Here is a 19,435-nt window from a genome sequence, read left to right on the forward strand (position 1 = left end):
AAATATAAAGGTCAAAATGAAGAGCCATATAAGTAGTAAGCAGAATTTTAAAATCAATACTGAATTTAACTGCCAGTACACTGATTTAGGAAACAGAGTAATATGTTATGAACAACATGTGCGAGTCATGTGAAGCATTTTGAATCAGTTGGAGCAAACATAATATGATGTAATAAACAGGAGCGTAACCACTCCAAAGCAATATCTGCAATGCCAATATAATTATGCTATCTCTCCAATAAGATGCCATGGTCAACAATGTCAAAAGCAGCTGAAAGATCACACTTTTCAAATAATCCATTCCTACAAAAGTGATCCTGAAGCTGTTTCAGTCAATTTAGCAAGAAAAAGGATATTAGAAAGGCCTATAATTTCCAAGATCATATGGAGACAAGTTAAGGTTCTTCAAAAATGGTTTAACTTCAGCCAATTCTGAAGTAAGGGGAACCCTTCCAGTTATCAGAAATTAACAATTTGAGTTACAATATGACCCAAAACAGGAAGACACTTCCTAAGCCATGTAGGCTAAGGAGCTAAAATACATGTCTTAAGTTTAAGTTTTATTATAACAGCCTCAACCTCTGTCTCAGTTATCTGTACATTTTTTTAAAACTGGCAATTGGACTAATTTCAGTGCACCAATCTGGAAAAGAATGGACAGCGGAGTTAATAGTAGAGAGCAAAATGTTTTGACACTTCTCACAAATATCAGTTTGATCCCCACACACTAGTGTCGTCGTTTTAGGATTTAAGTGTTTATCAATAATATTAAACAGTACATCTGGATGGTTTTTCCTGGTGGAAATAATATTAGACAAATAAGATGATTCAGCAGTAGTCAAGGCCAATTGATATTGTTTTGTGTGTGATTTCCAGGTATCAAAGGCAAAACATAGCCTTGATGCCCTCCATTTATGTTCTAGACTGTGACCTTTAATCTGAAGATCCTTGGTATTTCAGGGGGGAAAGCATTTCAAATGGCTGGTACTTTGACCTTGAGTGGGGTGGGATTATATACCTTACCTCAAAGGTAAATTTTCCTATCTTAAATACCTTTATATAAGCCAGACAATTACATAGATGACTTCCATGAATCCTATCAACAAAGGATATTATTTAAAAAAAAAAAAAAAAGACTTTATCATAACCAAGAATTTTAGACAGGTACAATCTACAGCACTGCATTTGTCTATTATTGCCAGCTTTTAAAAGAACAGATACATTTATTTGAAAAGCAAACCATACATCCAATAAAAAAGGTATTTACCAATTGGTGTTCCTTACTGCAGTCAAACTACAGTGCATAACATGCTGAAAAGGTTTTAAAGAAAAATGGGCAAACCCAAGGCAAACAAGCCATGCCTGTGTAGTCTTTTGTTTGAGGTTGTGCTGAACATAATGAATGAAGGCACCGCTTGCCAGAATCAAATCCTATGGTGGCTTTATGCATGTATCCCGATGTTGATTCCTTTTATATTACCAACCAGAAAAAAAAACAGTACTGAATTCAGGGTTTCTGCAAGCAGCAGATAGCCTCCGAACAATAGCTAGAATGACATTGACCTTTAGGTTTCGGTTGGCCCTTCCCAGCGCCCAACTCCAACCCCCCCCTCCCCCTCCCCCTCTTTCCTCCGTAATGGACACAGCTGCCAATCACAACAACCTTTTTCAACCCTTGCCTTCTGACATCCGTTTCATTAAAGCGAGGTCAACCAGCTATTAAAACAGCAGCAGAGCAGCACTCTACACATGACCTCTGACCCTGGTAGATTTTTAATTTAGACTCCCAGCCAACCAGAAAATGAAGGCCTAGCCTGTTGCCATGGTGACAGGGCCTGCTGTTCAGCAGTGTGCTGAGCAGATGTCTCAGGAGCAGAAATGGATGGGAGGGGAGTTCATAGACAAAAGAAATCAAAAAGGTAGTTGAGGCACACATCCAGCAGAGGGTGTCTGGTAACACCTTCTGTATAATAAAAGCATTTGCTGTTCAGCCACCATCAACCATTATTGTGTTTTGTAGAAACAAATCCTAAAAATACCAATACAATCCCACAGTAGCTATGGGAAATAAATATGCATTTCTTTAAATAGTAAATAGTATAGCAGGCTGTGAGTGTTCTTGATTTATCCTACCTCATCTCAAAATAAAAAAAAAATGATTAACTGTAATTGAAACACATACAAAACCAGTACAATATTCAGACTGCATTGCCTAGCTATGGTTTTCATAATTGTCAAACAACTCGTCAAGCAAAGTTTGATTTCACGTTTCAGCTTATATAGGACTTTAAATAGGACTCCATTGTTGCTAAAAAATTCTACCAGCTACATATTTATTTATGTACTGCCTTGCTTGGTTTTTCTAAGGGTTACATCACTCACGTGAATAAACTGGATATCGTATTTGCCCACTGCCATTGTGGTCTTCTGATGCATTTAGTTGTTTTTTGATACTCTCTGTTTTGGATGTCGGTGGATTTGGTGAATTAGAACACTCTGTACGTTTACATGCTCTTAGTATACCTCATTGTGAAGTACAATGCATAGGAAGATGTTTATTCTGCACAGTACGTTTACATGAAATTAAATATGTTACTGCTTTGTTACTGAACAACAGTCACATGTTTTTTGAAATGTTCATGGAAATGTTTACAGTTAGGTAAATAAAGGTGTGCATTATAAACCTTCTGAAAACAGCTTGACAGAGGCCAGACTAATAAATCACTGTTTATACCACTGTACTGACCTATCATTCAGAAGACAAACAGTTAAAACATATTATAAATGAAGATTACATATTTTACTTGAGTTGCTTTCTTGATTTTCCAGGGATTTAAAAGATGATGGAGGCCCTGAAGTGCAAAACACGAATACAATTTAATAACACAAATACAAATCACAAAACACAAATACAAGTTGAAAAATACAAATACAAATTAAAAATCACGAATACAAATTACAAAACATGAAGGCAAAGAGAGAGGAAAAAAGAGAAATAAAAGAAATATGGAGTGCACACTGGAATTCTACGTGGCCAAACAAAAAGTGAGGAGGAGGACGAGACATCCCCAAATATTTAGAAGTCATACTATAGATTTAGACTACAGACTATAGATTTAACTGAAGTTTTACTAAAGTGGGCAGGAGAATCTCACAAGCTAAAACAAAATACAAAGCAGGGTTTTCTTGAAAGGTATGGGCTTCCTGGTGTCCTGGGAGCTGTCGATTCCACACATGTGCAGCTATGCGCACCAACACAGAACAGACATCTCTACATAAATCATAAGGGGATCTATTCTGACCTAAGCAGTGTATGATGCCAGCAACTACATCACAAATGTGTATGCAAACTATCCTGGCCCTCATGGTGTGGTTAAGGGGAGCCTGGGTTGTTTATCCACTGTAGAGTAAGCCGTGCTACTGGTGTCACACACAATGAAAGACAGTTGTTATTAATGAACTTTACCAAAAGATGCGCAAACAAATGGTGTTCAAAAATGAATAGACCAACGATACAGCTGTATCTTGTATAGCTATATTTTGTAAATATATATTTAGGAATGTCTTTACAATCCACAAATCTTACTGATTACATTGACTTAATAAAGTAAACTTCAATAAATTCTGCTGAAAGGGAAAAAAATAAGCTTTTAAAAATATGATTTGCCAGAGATACTTGTTTAAAGGGCAGTTGTCTGGGTGCTTAAAAGAAGCTATGTGAGTGCAACGAGAGCCCTGGCTGAATGTATAGTTCAGCTGTGTTTTGTTTTACTATATTTTTGTAAGTTTAGATTTTTGTTTTGTTTTACTATATTTTTGTAAATAAGTTTAGATTTTTTTCTGCATTTTTTTCTTTCTTTATATTTGTATAAAAAAAAGGTCAAGGATGAGACATGTGGGAGAAATGTTTTTGGGGGGGGGGGGGGGGGGGGGGGTGGAGGTGTATGAGGTTAAGTATACCATACCCCCGGTTTATGCTCATTTGCTTCAAATCATCAGAAATCCGGGAATAAAGTTTATCATTTCTGACGCACAACTGCAGATCTTCCTGAACACTTCGATCTGCCCGCAGTGAAAATACAGCCTGCACTTCCTCAGCGTCCCAAGGCTGTACTTTTCTGTCATCACACTCGCTGCCCACCATGTTGTTTGTTGTTTTTCTTTCTGGAGTGTACATCGATGTAACGTAATGACGAGAAACCTTAAACCCGCCCTTGGCTCTGAGGCAGATTCTGATGTCTTGTGAGGCCAGAGTTTAATGGTTTGGTTCTTGCTCGGCTCGACAAGAACCACCCGTACCCATACCATACCGAGCATTTCTTTTGTTTTGATAATTTAAACAATGTTTGCGGGATAAGACAACATTCAAGTAACAAGCTCACTGAATTATTATTATAGTAGTCGTCATAGTAGTGTTGTTATTGTTGTTGCAAACTTTAAATAACCTATAGACTATAAATACATAACCTGATTCAATATTTGACAGTTGTTATATTACATTCATTTATCTGTAAAAATACTGCTTTTTTTAAATGAAACTGGTAGTCTTTCCATAATTATCTATTGTATTATAGGGAAATTAAAGGTTTGGCAACGAAAAAAAGGGACTATTTGTATTTGTTGTAAAAGCAACCATTAACTGAACTTTATGCAAGTACAAGCTTGGTCTCTTGCATTTTGTGATAATTCTGTATTACAAAACACACCAAGTACACTATCACATCTGAAGTTGAGATATCAACAACTGTTAAACCACCTTTCTGTTCCAGGCTATTTTTACGTTTTAAACCCAAATGGCTTGCTGTACTTTTTTTAAAACTTTTTTAAAAAAAAAACTTTTTTTTTTACAAAATTAAATATATATATATAGATATATATATATATATATATATATAGATATATATATATATATATATATATATATATATATATATATATATATATATATTTATATATACGAATTTACTGTTGCTTAAAATGTAATTCATCTTGCAAAGCTATAATTTCATTTTAATGAATGGACATTAGCAGTGCTTAATTTGTACAGAGAGATGCCGGGGTGCAAACAATGACAATGCCGTTCTTCAAAAACATAACAAGTTTCTTTGAAAGAGTAGTGTACTACTAGTGTTATAAGTTGGTTGGCCGTGGTATATTTCTGTCAGAGTTATAATTGGTATCGCAACGGTAAGTATCATGTTTACCATAAATGAGTTTATGTACAGTAGTGGTTAAAAATTACTATTTTAGTTAGACAACAGAACAAACAAAAAACATGTATAATGCTTTTTTGAAAACAATTAGAAAGTCACAGACATTGAGACAAACTTTTTTGAGCTAAAAAAAAAAGTAAAACTTAAAAAAGTTCAACTAAAATAGCAGTTTTTAACCATTTTTACTGTACACAAACTAATTTATGGTAAAAACAAAACTTGCCACTGCGATATCAATTATAACACTGACAGAAATAAACCACAGCCAACTAAGTTACTAAAGACTCAATTTGCGGCTTTCTAAACAACTTCAACTTCTCTAGAAACAGGTAAAGACTGTGTGGGGGTAAAAAAACTGCGGGATATGAAGACTGTGCTGGGGTATGAAGACTGTGCTGGGGTACGAATACTGTGCTGAGGTATGAAGAGTGTGCTGGGGTATGAAGACTGTGCGGGGTATGAAGACTGTGCTGGGGTACGAAGACTGTGCTGAGGTATGAAGAGTGTGCTGGGGTATGAAGACTGTGCTGGGGTATGAAGACTGTGCTGGGGTATGAAGACTGTGCTGAGGTATGAAGAGTGTGCTGGGGTATGAAGACTGTGCGGGGTATGAAGCCTGTGCTGGGGTATGAAGACTGTGCAGCGGTATGAAGACTGTGCTGGGATATGAAGACTGCTGGGGTATGAAGACTGTACTGGGGTACGAAGAGTGTGCTGGGGTACGAAGACTGCAGAGGTATGAAGACTGTGCTGGGGTATGAAGACTGTGCTGAGGTACGAAGAGTGCTGGGTACGAAGACTGTGCTGGGATATGAAGACTGTGCGGGGGTATGAAGACTGTGCGGGGGTATGAAGACTGTGCGGGGGTATGAAGACTGTGTGGGGGTATGCAGACTGCTGGGGTATGAAGACTGTGCTGGGGTATGAAGACTGTGCTGAGGTATGAAGAGTGCTGGGTACGAAGACTGCACTGGGGTACGAAGACTGTAGAGGTATGAAGACTGTGCTGGGGTATGAAGACTGTGCTGGGGTACGAAGAGGGCTGGAGTATGAATATTGCGCTGGGGTACGAAGACTGTGTGGGGGTATGAAGACTGCTGGGGTATGAAGACTGCTGGGGTATGAAGACTGTGCTGGGGTATGAAGACTGTGCAGGGGTATGAAGACTGTGCAGGGGTATGAAGACTGCTGGGGTACGAAGAGTGCTGGGTATGAAGACTGTAGAGGTATGAAGACTGCGCTGGGGTATGAAGACTGTGCTGGGGTATGAAGACTGTGCAGGGGTATGAAGACTGTAGAGGTATGAAGACTGTGCTGGGGTATGAAGACTATAGAGGTATGAATACTGTGTCGGGGTATGAAGACTGTGCTGGGGTATGTGCGGGAGTGTGATGTATATGGAAGCCTTTATATGTAGGCCATTGTGATGTATTTCTTGTGAAATTACTTCCGTTGTGTTGTGTGCTGCATTTGTGTTTTCTGTTTTTGTATTTGTGTATCCTGCTTTGGCTTTTGTCTTTTCTGTTTTATTTTTGCTTTTTGTGCTTTTGTTTGTTGTAGTTTCAGTTTTTTGCATTTGTGTTTTTTGATTTATGTGTGAGTTTTTCAATTTTTATTTCTGTTTTTTTTTTTATTTGTATTTCTTTTTAAATTTGTATTTGTGTTTTTCAATGTCATTTGTTTTTCGATTTGTGTTTGTATTTTTCTATTTGTGTTTTTGTATTTGTATTTGTGTGTTTCTATTTGTATTCGTGCTTTTTTATTTGTTTTGTGCTTTTCAATTTGTATTTGTGTTTTGCACATCAGGGCCACTGTAAAGACTAAACATCCTTATTATTTTGACAGGCAAATAAAAAGAGTTCAGTGTGAAAAACATGTGCTGCAGATCAGAGGCAATGGAAATCTACAAATCAGCTCTGCGTAATTGCTCCTTTTGATCCAGTATAAGAGAACTCACCATTAACACATGCCCACATGCTACACAATTGCTACTGATATAGTACAGAAAGCAATGTGCCGGAGCTCCTTGTACAGACTGACAGCAACAGTTTATTGAATCACAGATTTGTAACAGATTTTTTTCAAGAAATTTAAGTACTGACACAATGCTGGTGGAAATGGTGACGGTCAAGTGTAGCACTGGGATTAATGATTGTGTGGAAAAAAAAATTATAATGTTTCGCTCCTCATTACTTGATTTTTTTTTTTTTTTTTTACCAAGCTTTGTGTCTTCTGTATAAAAGGAGTTTCCCTTCCCATTGGTATTTGCTGTTTGTTGCTTGTACATGCAGCCGTGACGTAACAACAGACCGCCCACTGACTTTCCTCTTCCCCTTGCCTATATACTGAAGCATTCTGTTTGCTTTTTTGCTTGCTTTCCTGCACTATGTGGTTGCTGACAGTGATGAGTATATCATAACACCAAGGCCTTTCTCTTGGTGAACCTCTTCTAGTTCTAGTGCATGATATTTTACAAGCTTTTCATCCCTACATGAATCCTTGTACTTTATCTCAAAACAAAAACCTCCTCACAATTTGTTTGCACCTATACTGTAGAGGGCCAACAAAACATAGCAGTGATGGAAGGGTTGGTTTTAAGTCATGTGTCAGGAACTTCATTGCTCCTCAAGTAGAAAAAAAAAGTATTTTTCAGAGGAATAAATTACCCGCATCAAAGCACTCCCCTAACTCCTCACAGATGGGAAAATGTTAATGACTGTCTGTGGCAAGGCTGAGGCCTTAGGGTTGCCAACTGTCCGGTTGTAGATAGGACAGTCGGGTTTTTAAACTTTGAAAACGGGAGACACATAGCCTGTTAACACTCAGTGCCAATGTTGCTGGAAGGCGACCACCGGCTGGTCCAAACTTGTGTCAGATCTCAATGCATTTCTGAGGTTTATACCCAAGTACCTAATTTTCAGTAAAGTCAGGGTGTACTTACAAGCCTTGAAAACACATTTCTATGACATTTCTGGTTCCCCCCAACGTGTTTCTGGTTCACTTTGCTTGGCTGAGCGACTCTTGACATCAATCTACTTCAAGGCTGTAGTACTAGCAGCAGTTCCCTCAATCAAATGCTGGGGGCCATAAGTGAAACAAAATGAAGAAAACATAAAACATTTGTGGACACAAATGCACCGTTTTCTAATTTGCCAGGGGGAAACCCCAACCAGACCCTGACTTTTTTTTCCCCGGGTGGGGGTGGGGCATGTCTGGTTTTGAAAAAATGCAAAGTTGGCAACCCTATGAGGCCTTCCACTGTAAAGTTTGTACTTTTGGTTGGGTTTATAAATACAATATAGTTTGGTTGGGTTTCTAAATAAAATACATAACTTTTGTAAAAACAAAGCGTGTGTTGGATGGCAACCTTGGTTTATTTAGTTTGTGTTAGGGAGAAGGTTCCTGAAGCGGGACCTCCCTTTTAGTGGGAGCAGCGCTGAGCCACTGGATGGCAAACTTCTGTTTTTAGCTGTTTTACCTGCTGCGTGTTGTTTTGTGTTTTTGTAATTTTGTACTCGTGATACATCTGTTTGTGTATTTCCTTCTGCATCCATTGTTGGTACCCTAGTGGTGGCCACCAATCACTGCAACTGCCTGCAACCCCTTGTTTATAAATAAAACCTGGGTGCCTAAGCTGCGTTTCAGAATTACAATTGGCAAAGAAACTTATAGGCAGGGACATCAATCGTACAAGTGAATGCAGCTATAACTGTATACTTGCTGCCTAATAGCTGCCTGTTATTCTGAGTCTATATTGGATTTGTCTAACAGTACATTCAAGGTAAAAGAAGAAAAAAAATCCCAGGCTAATCTGGCATGTGGGAAGCATAATAAGATCTCAGATAGTATTGTTAGTAGAAGAATATCTGTGGCTTATATTGTACAATATTATTCTGAATTTTTTAAAAAGCAACTGAACTTGTCTTTGTAAAGCACAGGATTAAAGGGTAATTGCATGCTTACAGAACTGCGAGCATCATCACTGAATTTCTGAATCAAGTACCTTGTGGATCGTTTTCAACACGCACACACCTGCTCTGCTGCTATCATTCTTTCTGTAGCACCCAGAGCAGCAGCTCTTTGTCTGTCTTGTCGGGACATGTCTGCTCTAAAGTGCTCCATCATAGAGTGGAAAAAAGAAGCCTGCCAAAACATTTGGCTACAAGTCGACGTTTCTTTAGTGCATTCAGTTTCACTTTCATTTCTGAACTCTAGATATGTTAAGAAAGCACATCTCTATTGCCAAATGTTCACATTAGATCCAGAACGAAACATATGTCTTTATTGCTTTTAGAACCCAGCTACTGCATTGCATATGCAGAGCTGCAGATGTACAGAAGACACTAAAACAAATCACATTATTCATTAATGTGAACCAGGCAGACCATTCTCATTGTACAGTTTTTGCAGGGATGTAGTCATTTAAAAGAGAGAATTAACAAGCTCTGGCTGAGACAGTTCAAAGTATCAATATGTTGGGATTTAACTCAATTGAACTCCATTACTAATTACGTTCACTTAAAAAGTATTTATGTTCTTCTTCATGTCAACATTTCTTGTAGTATTCAAATATTTTGTTTTAATGCAATAGAGGATAATATTTCACTACTCGTGTGTAACTTCTATACTGTGAGGGGGGGTGGGGTGGGGGTGTTTTTACTGTACACTATGTATTTTTATTTAAAGTCATTTTAAACTTTGTTCTCTATGTTACCTTTTGGTACTCCTCTTTAGATCTGTTGACCATGTCCATTTGTTCCTGAGTGTAAGTGTAGATGGCCGAACGGTACTGAGTTCCTACATCATTCCCTTGGCGCATACCTATGAGAAGGAAATATAGATACATTCAAGGTTACAGGTATGGGCTACCAGCATTTGAAAGATAATTTTTGATGATGTTTAACTGTTTGTGATTTCATGGCATTTTATTTTTGCTGACCCTCATGAAGGAAAGAATACCAGTTCATTGTGTACTGATTCTGATGTTATCCATGACCACCTTTGAAATGATATGGGGATCTCAGTGGGCTTTCACTCTGCTTGAACCATAATGATCTAGCATATGCAGAGTTCAATAAATGATTGCCCTTAGGGGGCACTTTTGAAGTCCAGCTATAACACTGTGTTTGCAGCCTTAGCACATCCATTAAGCACTCTATCACCCAGTGATGGTAAAACTCATAGTTAACTAAACTTGACTGCCAGCAATTATTCATAGCATCATTGTACTTACTGTTGCTTTTTCTAAAACTATACACTTTGATTGAAACTTTTTGTTATTGTCTAGTTTGCTCTCTACGATTTCTAAAGAGAGGTTTTCACCATGTCTAGTCAGTTTCAGTGCAGATTATGCTTGATATTCTTGACATGTAATGCCATGCCTCAGTGCTTTAACTCTTCATATTCTCATATGGTAGATTCAATTTACCACTGGAAAGCCTGCTTATCCTTTATTAACCTTGTGGTAACTCTATATAAATGTATAGTATACAACGGCTTCAAATGTAAAGGTGAAAAACCCTGTGATAAGGCAATAGGCAGACAGGTGAGGGGAGGATCCCACAGGACCACTGAAAACACATTTTAGACTTTTACCTTTATAACTAGAGACAGACCGAATCTGCAGGAAAATATGCAAAAAACTGCAGACATTTTAAGCAGATATCTGCGGAGTGTTCTGAAGAGCATCTTATGTGTTTAGTGTTTCTAACAATACAAGTAAACACCATTACATCAAACAATATATAGGTTAAGTACTTCCAATTTAATATATCAATCGTTTTTGTCTGTAAAATCTTTAGAAACTGTCAAACAAAAACATCACATTGCATCACATGACACTTCTTATTGCTCCACATTTTCATAAGCCTTAACTCTAGTCTTTAAATAACGCCTACTTTTTGAAGGAGACAAAACATCTGTTAATTGAACAAAACTAGAATTGAACAATTAAGTTATACATTTCAATAGACTTTGGCAGTTTGTTTATGATCATTATGATGACGACGTAGCTGCAGAATATGACGAATCTATGAACGACTGAATTGCATGGGAGCCTGAAAATTCCACAATTTCCGAGGAATTCCGTTATCACAGATTTTGGCTGCCTCTACTGATAATTGATATTTTAACATGAAATTTTACATGAATGTGAGACACTGCCGCTCAAAAAAAGAAATGTAACAGTGGAAACTATTTATAACCTGCTGCTATACATACACCCCCCCCCATTATACATAATATATTAAAATGCATGTATTTCTTATTCTTCAGATATGTGTTTGTTATCCTTAAATGTGTGCTCAGCTGCCAAAAAAGATATGCATTCTAACTATATCTGCATATAATATAATATAAATATATAATGGTTCAAATTCTTTTTTAAGCCATTCGCAATCTATTGTGAATGCAGGTGTGTGAGTTGGATGCAGGATAAAATCATTGGTGAATCTTGATGTCTTGAAGATGAGAATGATGGGAAGATGTACTAAGATGGGCAAGTCGCAGTGCAAACATAACGCAATTTTCATTTACGTTGCGACACAGCAAAGTATACATTTTGTTGTATGCACTAAGAGAAAATATGTTAATGGAAAGAGCCGCGATAGACATATTTAAATATTTGTTATGTCTTCTTAGCGAGTTCTCTAGCATGATGCAACAGAGGGTGCCTGAAGGATAACGTCTATACATGCAAGGGTGCAGGAATCAAAATAACATAGTTTTTGTAAACATCATCTGTACGTCATCTGAGCAGTTTAATCCCATCAGATTCTACAGTGTGGCCCCCACCTTCACCCCCAAAAAAGCTTCTCATAATCATACAGTAGTATTGGTGTACAACGCGAATAAAAGATTATTTTAAATTTAAACTACATGATTAACAGTTTATTATTATTATTATTATTATTATTATTATTATTATTATTATTATTATTTTATTATTATTATTATTATTATTATTATTAACTTGGTCTATTTAGTAGCCTAGATAATTAACACACAATAGATCATGGTCCTATACAGATGCTCAGAATGAGCTGAAGGGGTTAGTGGCACATGTGTGCAGTCTATTGCTCCCAACATGTTAGGGAAACCAAGGCTTGTAAGTACACCCTGCCTTTAGTGAAAATTAGGTAATTGGGTGTTCGCCTCATAAATACATTGAGCACAACTGGCAATGCATGAGAAAAACTGGACTGGGGAATGCCAGTAACAATTGTGACTGTTTAAAACATGCTTTCAAAAGTTATTACCAAATTGATGCAATTATAAGTGTTGCAATTGCCAGTAGCTTTAGTAGCACTCATTATAATATTTGTGAACCCTCATTTGCACTATCTCCACCCCATTATGGCGAATTTATGCAGGAACGCCCATAATTACATATTCATCTAAGGCTGGACAGCGAAGAAAAACTGCTGCCGCAAAGCAGTCCCTAAAAGGCTGCTAATAGCACTGCGCATGTCTAGTACATTTCACCCTAGACTTCTGACTCGTTTGCATGTGGTTTGCAACTACTGCAACAGGCACAACACTTTAGTACATCTACCCCTAAATGTATTGGGAACAAATAAAAAAAATCAAAGCATGGCTTAGGATGTCATCTCTGTTCAGGTTTGGATATTAAACTGCCTCTCCTTAGCTTTCAATATATGTTTGTGATCTGTGCTCACTTCAGAGCTCAAAAGCTACTGCAAGTCAAAATGTATGTTTTATCCCTGCAATGACCGTGACTGTCCATGTGAGCTAAAGGCTAATGCCAGAAACAGCATAATGTCAAAAACAAGTAAAAATAACACTCCAATACATCTTTATCTAAACATGTACTGTACATTGTATCTATTTGCTGGCTCCATTCTGTACCATATGCATCAATTGCAATAGTCAATTTAGTTGGGTGATTCTTTTTTCATCTTAGGGGGCCAATTCCTTTTTTTTATTATTACAATTCCATTCCCAATTCCTTTTTAAAATCAATTCCCATTTCCAATACCCATTCCCTTTCCATTTTAATGAATTCCAATTGCAAGTCCTTCAAAGGAATAGGAATTGATATGTTAGAGATAATAATTGCTGTGATTGTTCAATTGTGACTGTCACTGATGGATTACGTCCCCTCCTGAACGCAGCTGCTGTTTTGCTCACACTCTTCAGCTAGTGGTTAAGGGTGGGTTAAGGAGGCTGGTCAGATGCACACTGTCATTGCAAAGATGGGCAACTTCATTTCACATGTTAGGAAGTCCATTACTGCCACACAGATCCTGGAGTCTCTAAGGCTTGTCCTAGCCAAAGCTACACACTGGAACAGCCAATTGAAGATGCGCATATTCATTTATCTCAAGTGATTTGCCTTGCATTAAATAAGTCAATATTGTAATCAATTAGTATGTCAGCCACTCCTAAGGCTACAAAACTGGCAGTTATGGCCCACTTTCTGGCCCCTTCTAGCACTGCAACAACTAGCAACTTGCAACAGAAGTGCAAGCACTGTAATTCATGTATATCAGCGAACATCAAGGCAACATCTTCCAACCTGAAGAGGCACATGAAGGTAAGTTCATCGCGTTAATAAGCTGACATTTGTGTTCATTATTCAGCAGTGAATGATTGAGAGAGATAATTGAGTGTACTTTCATAAAATGTTTTATATTGTAATTTGTACTGATCATTATGTATTTTCAAGCATCCTTCTATCTCTACTGAGCTTATCAACAAACCACCTTCATATACTAACCTCACTCAGCCTGCATCCTTCTTTACCGTAACTAAGAAGTGGAAGGATACAGATCCCTCTCAGCTTAGGCTCGCCAACTGCCTCATCAACTTCATTGCCAGTGACCTCTCTCTACTGTGGACAGTGCTGCTTTCAGTGAACTGACGGCCACTGCTGAGCCACTGTCACTGCTGAGCCACTGTCACTGCTGAGCCACTGTCACTGCTAAGGACACCAATTTCACTTCACATATTAGCACGTCTACAACTGCCACACAGATCCTGCAGTCCTCTCTGAAGCTTGTCCTAGCCAATGTTACACGTTGGAACAGCCAAATGAAGATGCTATGCTCTCTTCTCCATGTATCTGACTCAGTGTTGGATCAGCTTCACTACCCAGGCAAGATCACACCATATGAGAAGAATATACTATAGCTACTGAGCTCTGTGATATCCTGCAGCCTTTTCAAGATGCCACTGGCTGCGTCCAGGGGGAGAAAGTCACCTCTTATATATTATATACTTATATATATAGTAATGGATGTAGCAGGACAAGGGGCCTGCAAAACCTAAGAATGTTTGTTTGTTTTATGGCAGGAATGGGGTTAAAAAGTCTCCCTGCCAAGCTAAATGTTTAATTGTTAATTGTTAATTATCACCTGAACCTGGCCGTTATTAATAATTAGAGCTAGGTGCAGGGTTTAGGAGGAGTGCAGCCAGTCTGCCCGAGGTTGCTGCTGTTGAGTGATGAGCCTGACGGAAAGTTGTAAAGGTCTGTTTTAACCCTACGTTTGGTTTTATAAAAAATATAATTGTATTGAAGTGATTTGTTTGGGTGTTATATGTCAGGTAAACAGCTTAGCTGTCCTGCATGTTAGACAGGGACCTGCATACGTGTAGCGAGCGCTCAGTGAGAGCTAGGGTTTTGTTTTGTTTGTCTGTATTGTGAATAAAAGTGCGCATAAGTGCTGAAAAACAAAGTTTTCATCTTTGGGTCACATTTTTAAAGAGGCAAGAACCCAAACTACGGCTTACTGAGGTGCTCCCTATAGCAGTGCAATGTGGTGCTGATAGGTTTGAAACAATAAGATCCCGCCCTCGCATTGCAATGCTTAGTGCTAATTGGTTGAAACACAAAATGCCAGCCCTCACACATCAATGTGAAACAGCTAATTCATGACAATATTACAGGCAGTGCAGATCAACCATACCCTGCTCACACGTTCATCCCCATCCTTAGGCACCAAAATAAATAAATAAACACAATGCGACAAATATGTAAAAAATTGACCTGCACCACAGATTTCAATATATCATCATGAGCTACACTGGTTAATACCGAGTCACCCTTTTTATCAAATCAGCATTTATTTCTACATTTTGTACAGTAATTCAGGTACATAATATATCTAAATGTTTATTACTAAATGAAAGTGAGTTTAGATTATTAGTGAGTACACATGTTTTTATATGAAAGCTGAACATTAATATCAGCAAAGAACAACTATGTTTTTGATGAAAAAAATTATTGTAGCCAACTTTTTAAAATCAAGTTTATGTGATTGTAAAATACCACTTTTTTAATATATTTATTACTACTTAATCCAAGTTAAATAAAAGCTACAGGTGGTAATTGAACTAGAACTTGTTCATGGCCCCGTGGCAACATTAACCTAATTTTTAATTCTAAAATCCAACATTATTTAATTTTTAATAATGGTCTGATACTCTCTCTTCCTACATTTTTTCTTTTAATAGTAGTCTTATATTCTCTTCCTTCAGTTATTTTTGTTTTAATAAATAAAAAATACATGCCTATTTAAGTATTAATATTTTGTGCAGTTGTCTCTACTGACCGCCTGCCAAGTTCAGATTTACTTAACAATGTTTTTTCTTACTGTTGTTAGCTAACATTAGCCACGGTGCAGACCTTGGGTCAAACCAATGTGTTCGTGTAGGGCAAGTGTATTGTGATTGTTTATAAATGTGTCCCATACTGAACATTTTTGCACTTTTATATTTTATTTTAAACTTTTTAAAGACAAACCAATACCAAACACAAGATATAATACATATATAATGAACAAAAAAAAGTGGAGAGGCAAATTATATAGTTTGAAGGTGTTATCTATAGTTTTATATATGATGGTGTTAGGGTGCTACAACTGTAAGCTTGTTGCCACACTGAAGATTGCTGTGGAGAAGAGGCTTGCACCTTCTGAGTCCCTGGAGAACTTCAGACTTGCCTCTTCCACAGATCCTCGCTTCAAGTTAGACTGGTACACTAAGGAAGAGGTTCTTGGTGTAAGGGACCTTCTGAGCAGTAAAGCATCAGCTATAAGCCCTCCTACACCCTCCAGTGATATATTGCCTCCATATCCACCTGCAAAGCAACTGAAGCTCACAGAATTCATGAGCAGCAGGAAGTTAGCCCCAGTTTCAGCATTGACTCCTTCCACTCTCCACCCAGAGGTTCAAGATTACCAGACTCAAACAACTGTTGCAGATGACGCTGGAAGGATAACAGACACAGGTACCCCACCACTGCAAGGCTGCCCTGCAAGTACCTGGCAATACCTGCTTCAAAACGCCCAGCAAGGCGTAACCTAACAGACCCTAAATGTGAGCAGCTGATGATGATTCATTGTAAAAGCAAGTTGAATTTATTTGATACATTTGTATGGTAACTGAAGAATTGCAAGTGTTTTTGACAAGTTGTTGTATATATATATATATATATATATATATATATTAGAGTATATATATATATATATATACGCAAAATAAAGCCAATGTAATTGGAGGAATTGGAATTGATTAAAAGGGAATGGGAAATGGAATTGTGAATTGATTTAAAAAAATAATAATTGAAATGGAACTGGAATAGAGAAAAGGGATTTGGAAACGGAATTGGAATAGAAAAAAAAACATTACTGACCCAAACCTTGTTTCTTATGATAAATAATGAAATCATGTACCTTGTGTAGGGTTATGGCTCTCCCAAAACACCTTCAGTAGCTTTTCAAAACAAACTTTTCCTGGATTGTACACCACTCGAACTACCTCAGTGTGACCAGTTTTACCTAGGAAAAAAAGAAGGGTAAATACAACAACTCTATTTGTTGCCTTAACTGCTTTTAATAGTATTTACAACGTTAGGATTGTTTTGTGTGGTTACCACATTTCAAGAAGAGATTATTTTGTTAATTGTATTATATAAGTAAATGCCACATATGATTTCCTTAAGATTGCAATGTTAGAAAAAGACAATTTATTAAAAAATAAACAAATCAGAAGGTTTAGTCCATAAGTGACCCAAACAAATTCTCTGCATAATTATCCTTTCTCCCTTTGCATATGAAGAATAAAAAACAACAACAACAAGCAACAAAGTGTGAATTAGATTACATGGCACGAAGAGCCATGTAATGACATTGTAATAAGCAGGTAGTTACCACTGATTTTGACCATACTTGGTAACTGCTGTGCCATTACATGGAAATGGCCTGGTGAAGAGCATTTTTTGCCTGATGTAATTACATGGTAACATTATGGCACCTGTCATAGCCATGCAATTACACTCTTATTCCAACTGTAGTTACCACAAGAATAGGACATATTAGTAGTTACCTGGTTATTACCATGTTATTACATGGTAGTGCATTTTCTAACCAATTCATTAAAAATAACTGTTCAGAATGTCTGTTAATTCCCATCGTCAGGTATTATTTTAGCTTAGTTTACTGTGCAGTTCTTATTTTATTGATTAAAAAATTGTATACAGTATCCACCACTTACAACATACAGGGTTATTTCAGACAGCCGTTTATATCAGAAAAATAAGTGTTTGCCGTAGGCCATTCCATTTGATTTAAATAACAAATCAATCAATCAATCTTTCCAAATGCATCGTTTATACTGTGTTAAGCATGCCGTACATTTCAGGTAAAGTCAGCTGTTAGGATCTCATTATGTATCATTCACATAGATTTAAATAACAGATGCACTGCTTATACTGTAGTAATCGCTCTTACTAATCCAATAATCATCTGTTTTCACCTTGTTATCCTGCCATTCACATAGATTTCAATACAAAAGGCAGAACTTTACTGTAGTAAAAGCTTGACGGATAGATCAGGCAGCCGTTTGCACTTCGTTACTGAGCAATTACCCCTGTGTTTTAAAAAAAATCTTTTTAATAACCAGAATTGAGCTTCTAATGCTAACCTTATTGTTGTTTTTTTTGTTTGTTTGTTTTTTTTAATCCCTTTACGCAGTGCAGGTTTACTGACCGCAACATCAAACAAGGCTGGAAAGAGAAAAGTAATGAGCGTCAGCATGAAAATTCTGTGTAAATAAAATGTTTGTTTGATGCTGTGCACTTGCTGAAGCATGCTTGGAACTCTGTCAGTCAGCAAACAATGCAGAATTGCTTCAGAAAGCTGGAGTTTCAGGGGCTGCTGAGTGATGCATTCGGTAAAGGCACTCAGCATGGAGATCACTGGTTCGGGTACAGGCTAGTCCACTGTCGACCGTGGATGGGAGTTCCCAGGGGGTGGCGCACAATTGCCCGAGTGTCACTTGGGTGGGGAGGGCTTAGGCGTCTGTGGGCCTGTCTATAAGTTGCCCAGAGCTGCGTGGTCCTCCGACGCAGTAGCTCTGAGGTGGCTGCACGGCATGCCTGCAGAGTGAAAGGAAGAGGACTACTGACGGCACACGTTTCAGACTGTGTTTTCCCTCTCCTTTTCGAAATTGGGGAGAAAATGTAAAAAAAATAATTGGTGATTCCAAATTAAAAAAAAAAGCTGGATTTTATGTAGTTGAGGCGGAGTGCAGACGAAAACACGCCTAAACTGAAACACTGACACCAGAGGGGATGTCAGAGGATGAACAGACACTGATGATGTAAGAGTGCGTGCTGAGCTTGTAATACTGTGGCGTGCTATGAAGCAGCATCCAGATATAGAAAACGCTGAAGGCCTGCTGTCCATACTTACAAAAAAGATTGTCCAGATGCCTATCACAGAGTTCTTGGCTGGAAACAATTTGCAGTAATGTAGCCCACCTGTACCGTACATTTCTGCACTTTTATTACAGTCATAGGTTTTAATATGTCGTTTTCATTAGTGTAATGAGTGTCTTAATAAAGATGTTTAACCGCGTACACGCTTATTTGTTTTGTTTACTGTACTGGTGACTGGGGGACATTTTGAATGTCAGGTTATTGTGAGGTATTGTTTATACTGTCCATCGCTCACTGCGGGAAAATCACAGTAACACAAATCAAAGCGGTGGCGACTGAATTATATACAACTACAGTGGAAGACTGCTGATTTCCCTCTCAGAAAAAAATGTGATGCTGAAAATCAGGTCAACCTGTTAAAAAATGACTAATATATATTGTGTATATACAAGTATACAAAACTGTAAGTTTCAATATATACAAGTATACAAAACTCAAGTTATGTAACAAAAACATAACCATAAAGGAGACACTATGCTAGATA

The 19,435-nt window shown here is 37.6% G+C and overlaps 1 protein-coding gene across 3 annotated transcripts in view; it reads right to left on the reverse strand.

Moving 5' to 3' along the window:
- Positions 1-19,435, reverse strand: part of msra (methionine sulfoxide reductase A) — an 87,800-nt gene that overhangs the window by 18,959 nt on the left and 49,406 nt on the right. For 2 of the 3 annotated variants that reach the window (XM_041249733.1, XM_041249735.1), the window contains exons 4-5: positions 16,907-17,011; positions 9,928-10,034 (exon numbers count right to left, since the gene is read on the reverse strand). In XM_041249733.1, coding sequence (XP_041105667.1) covers positions 9,928-10,034; positions 16,907-17,011 — 212 coding nt within the window. Of the gene's footprint in view, positions 1-6,950; positions 8,291-9,927; positions 10,035-16,906; positions 17,012-19,435 lie in introns of those variants that run through there. The other variant, XM_041249734.1, reaches the window with a different exon arrangement.

Source organism: Polyodon spathula, chromosome 5 (assembly GCF_017654505.1).
Source record: "Polyodon spathula isolate WHYD16114869_AA chromosome 5, ASM1765450v1, whole genome shotgun sequence".
In the NCBI taxonomy this organism is placed as follows: Eukaryota; Metazoa; Chordata; class Actinopteri; order Acipenseriformes; family Polyodontidae; genus Polyodon; species Polyodon spathula.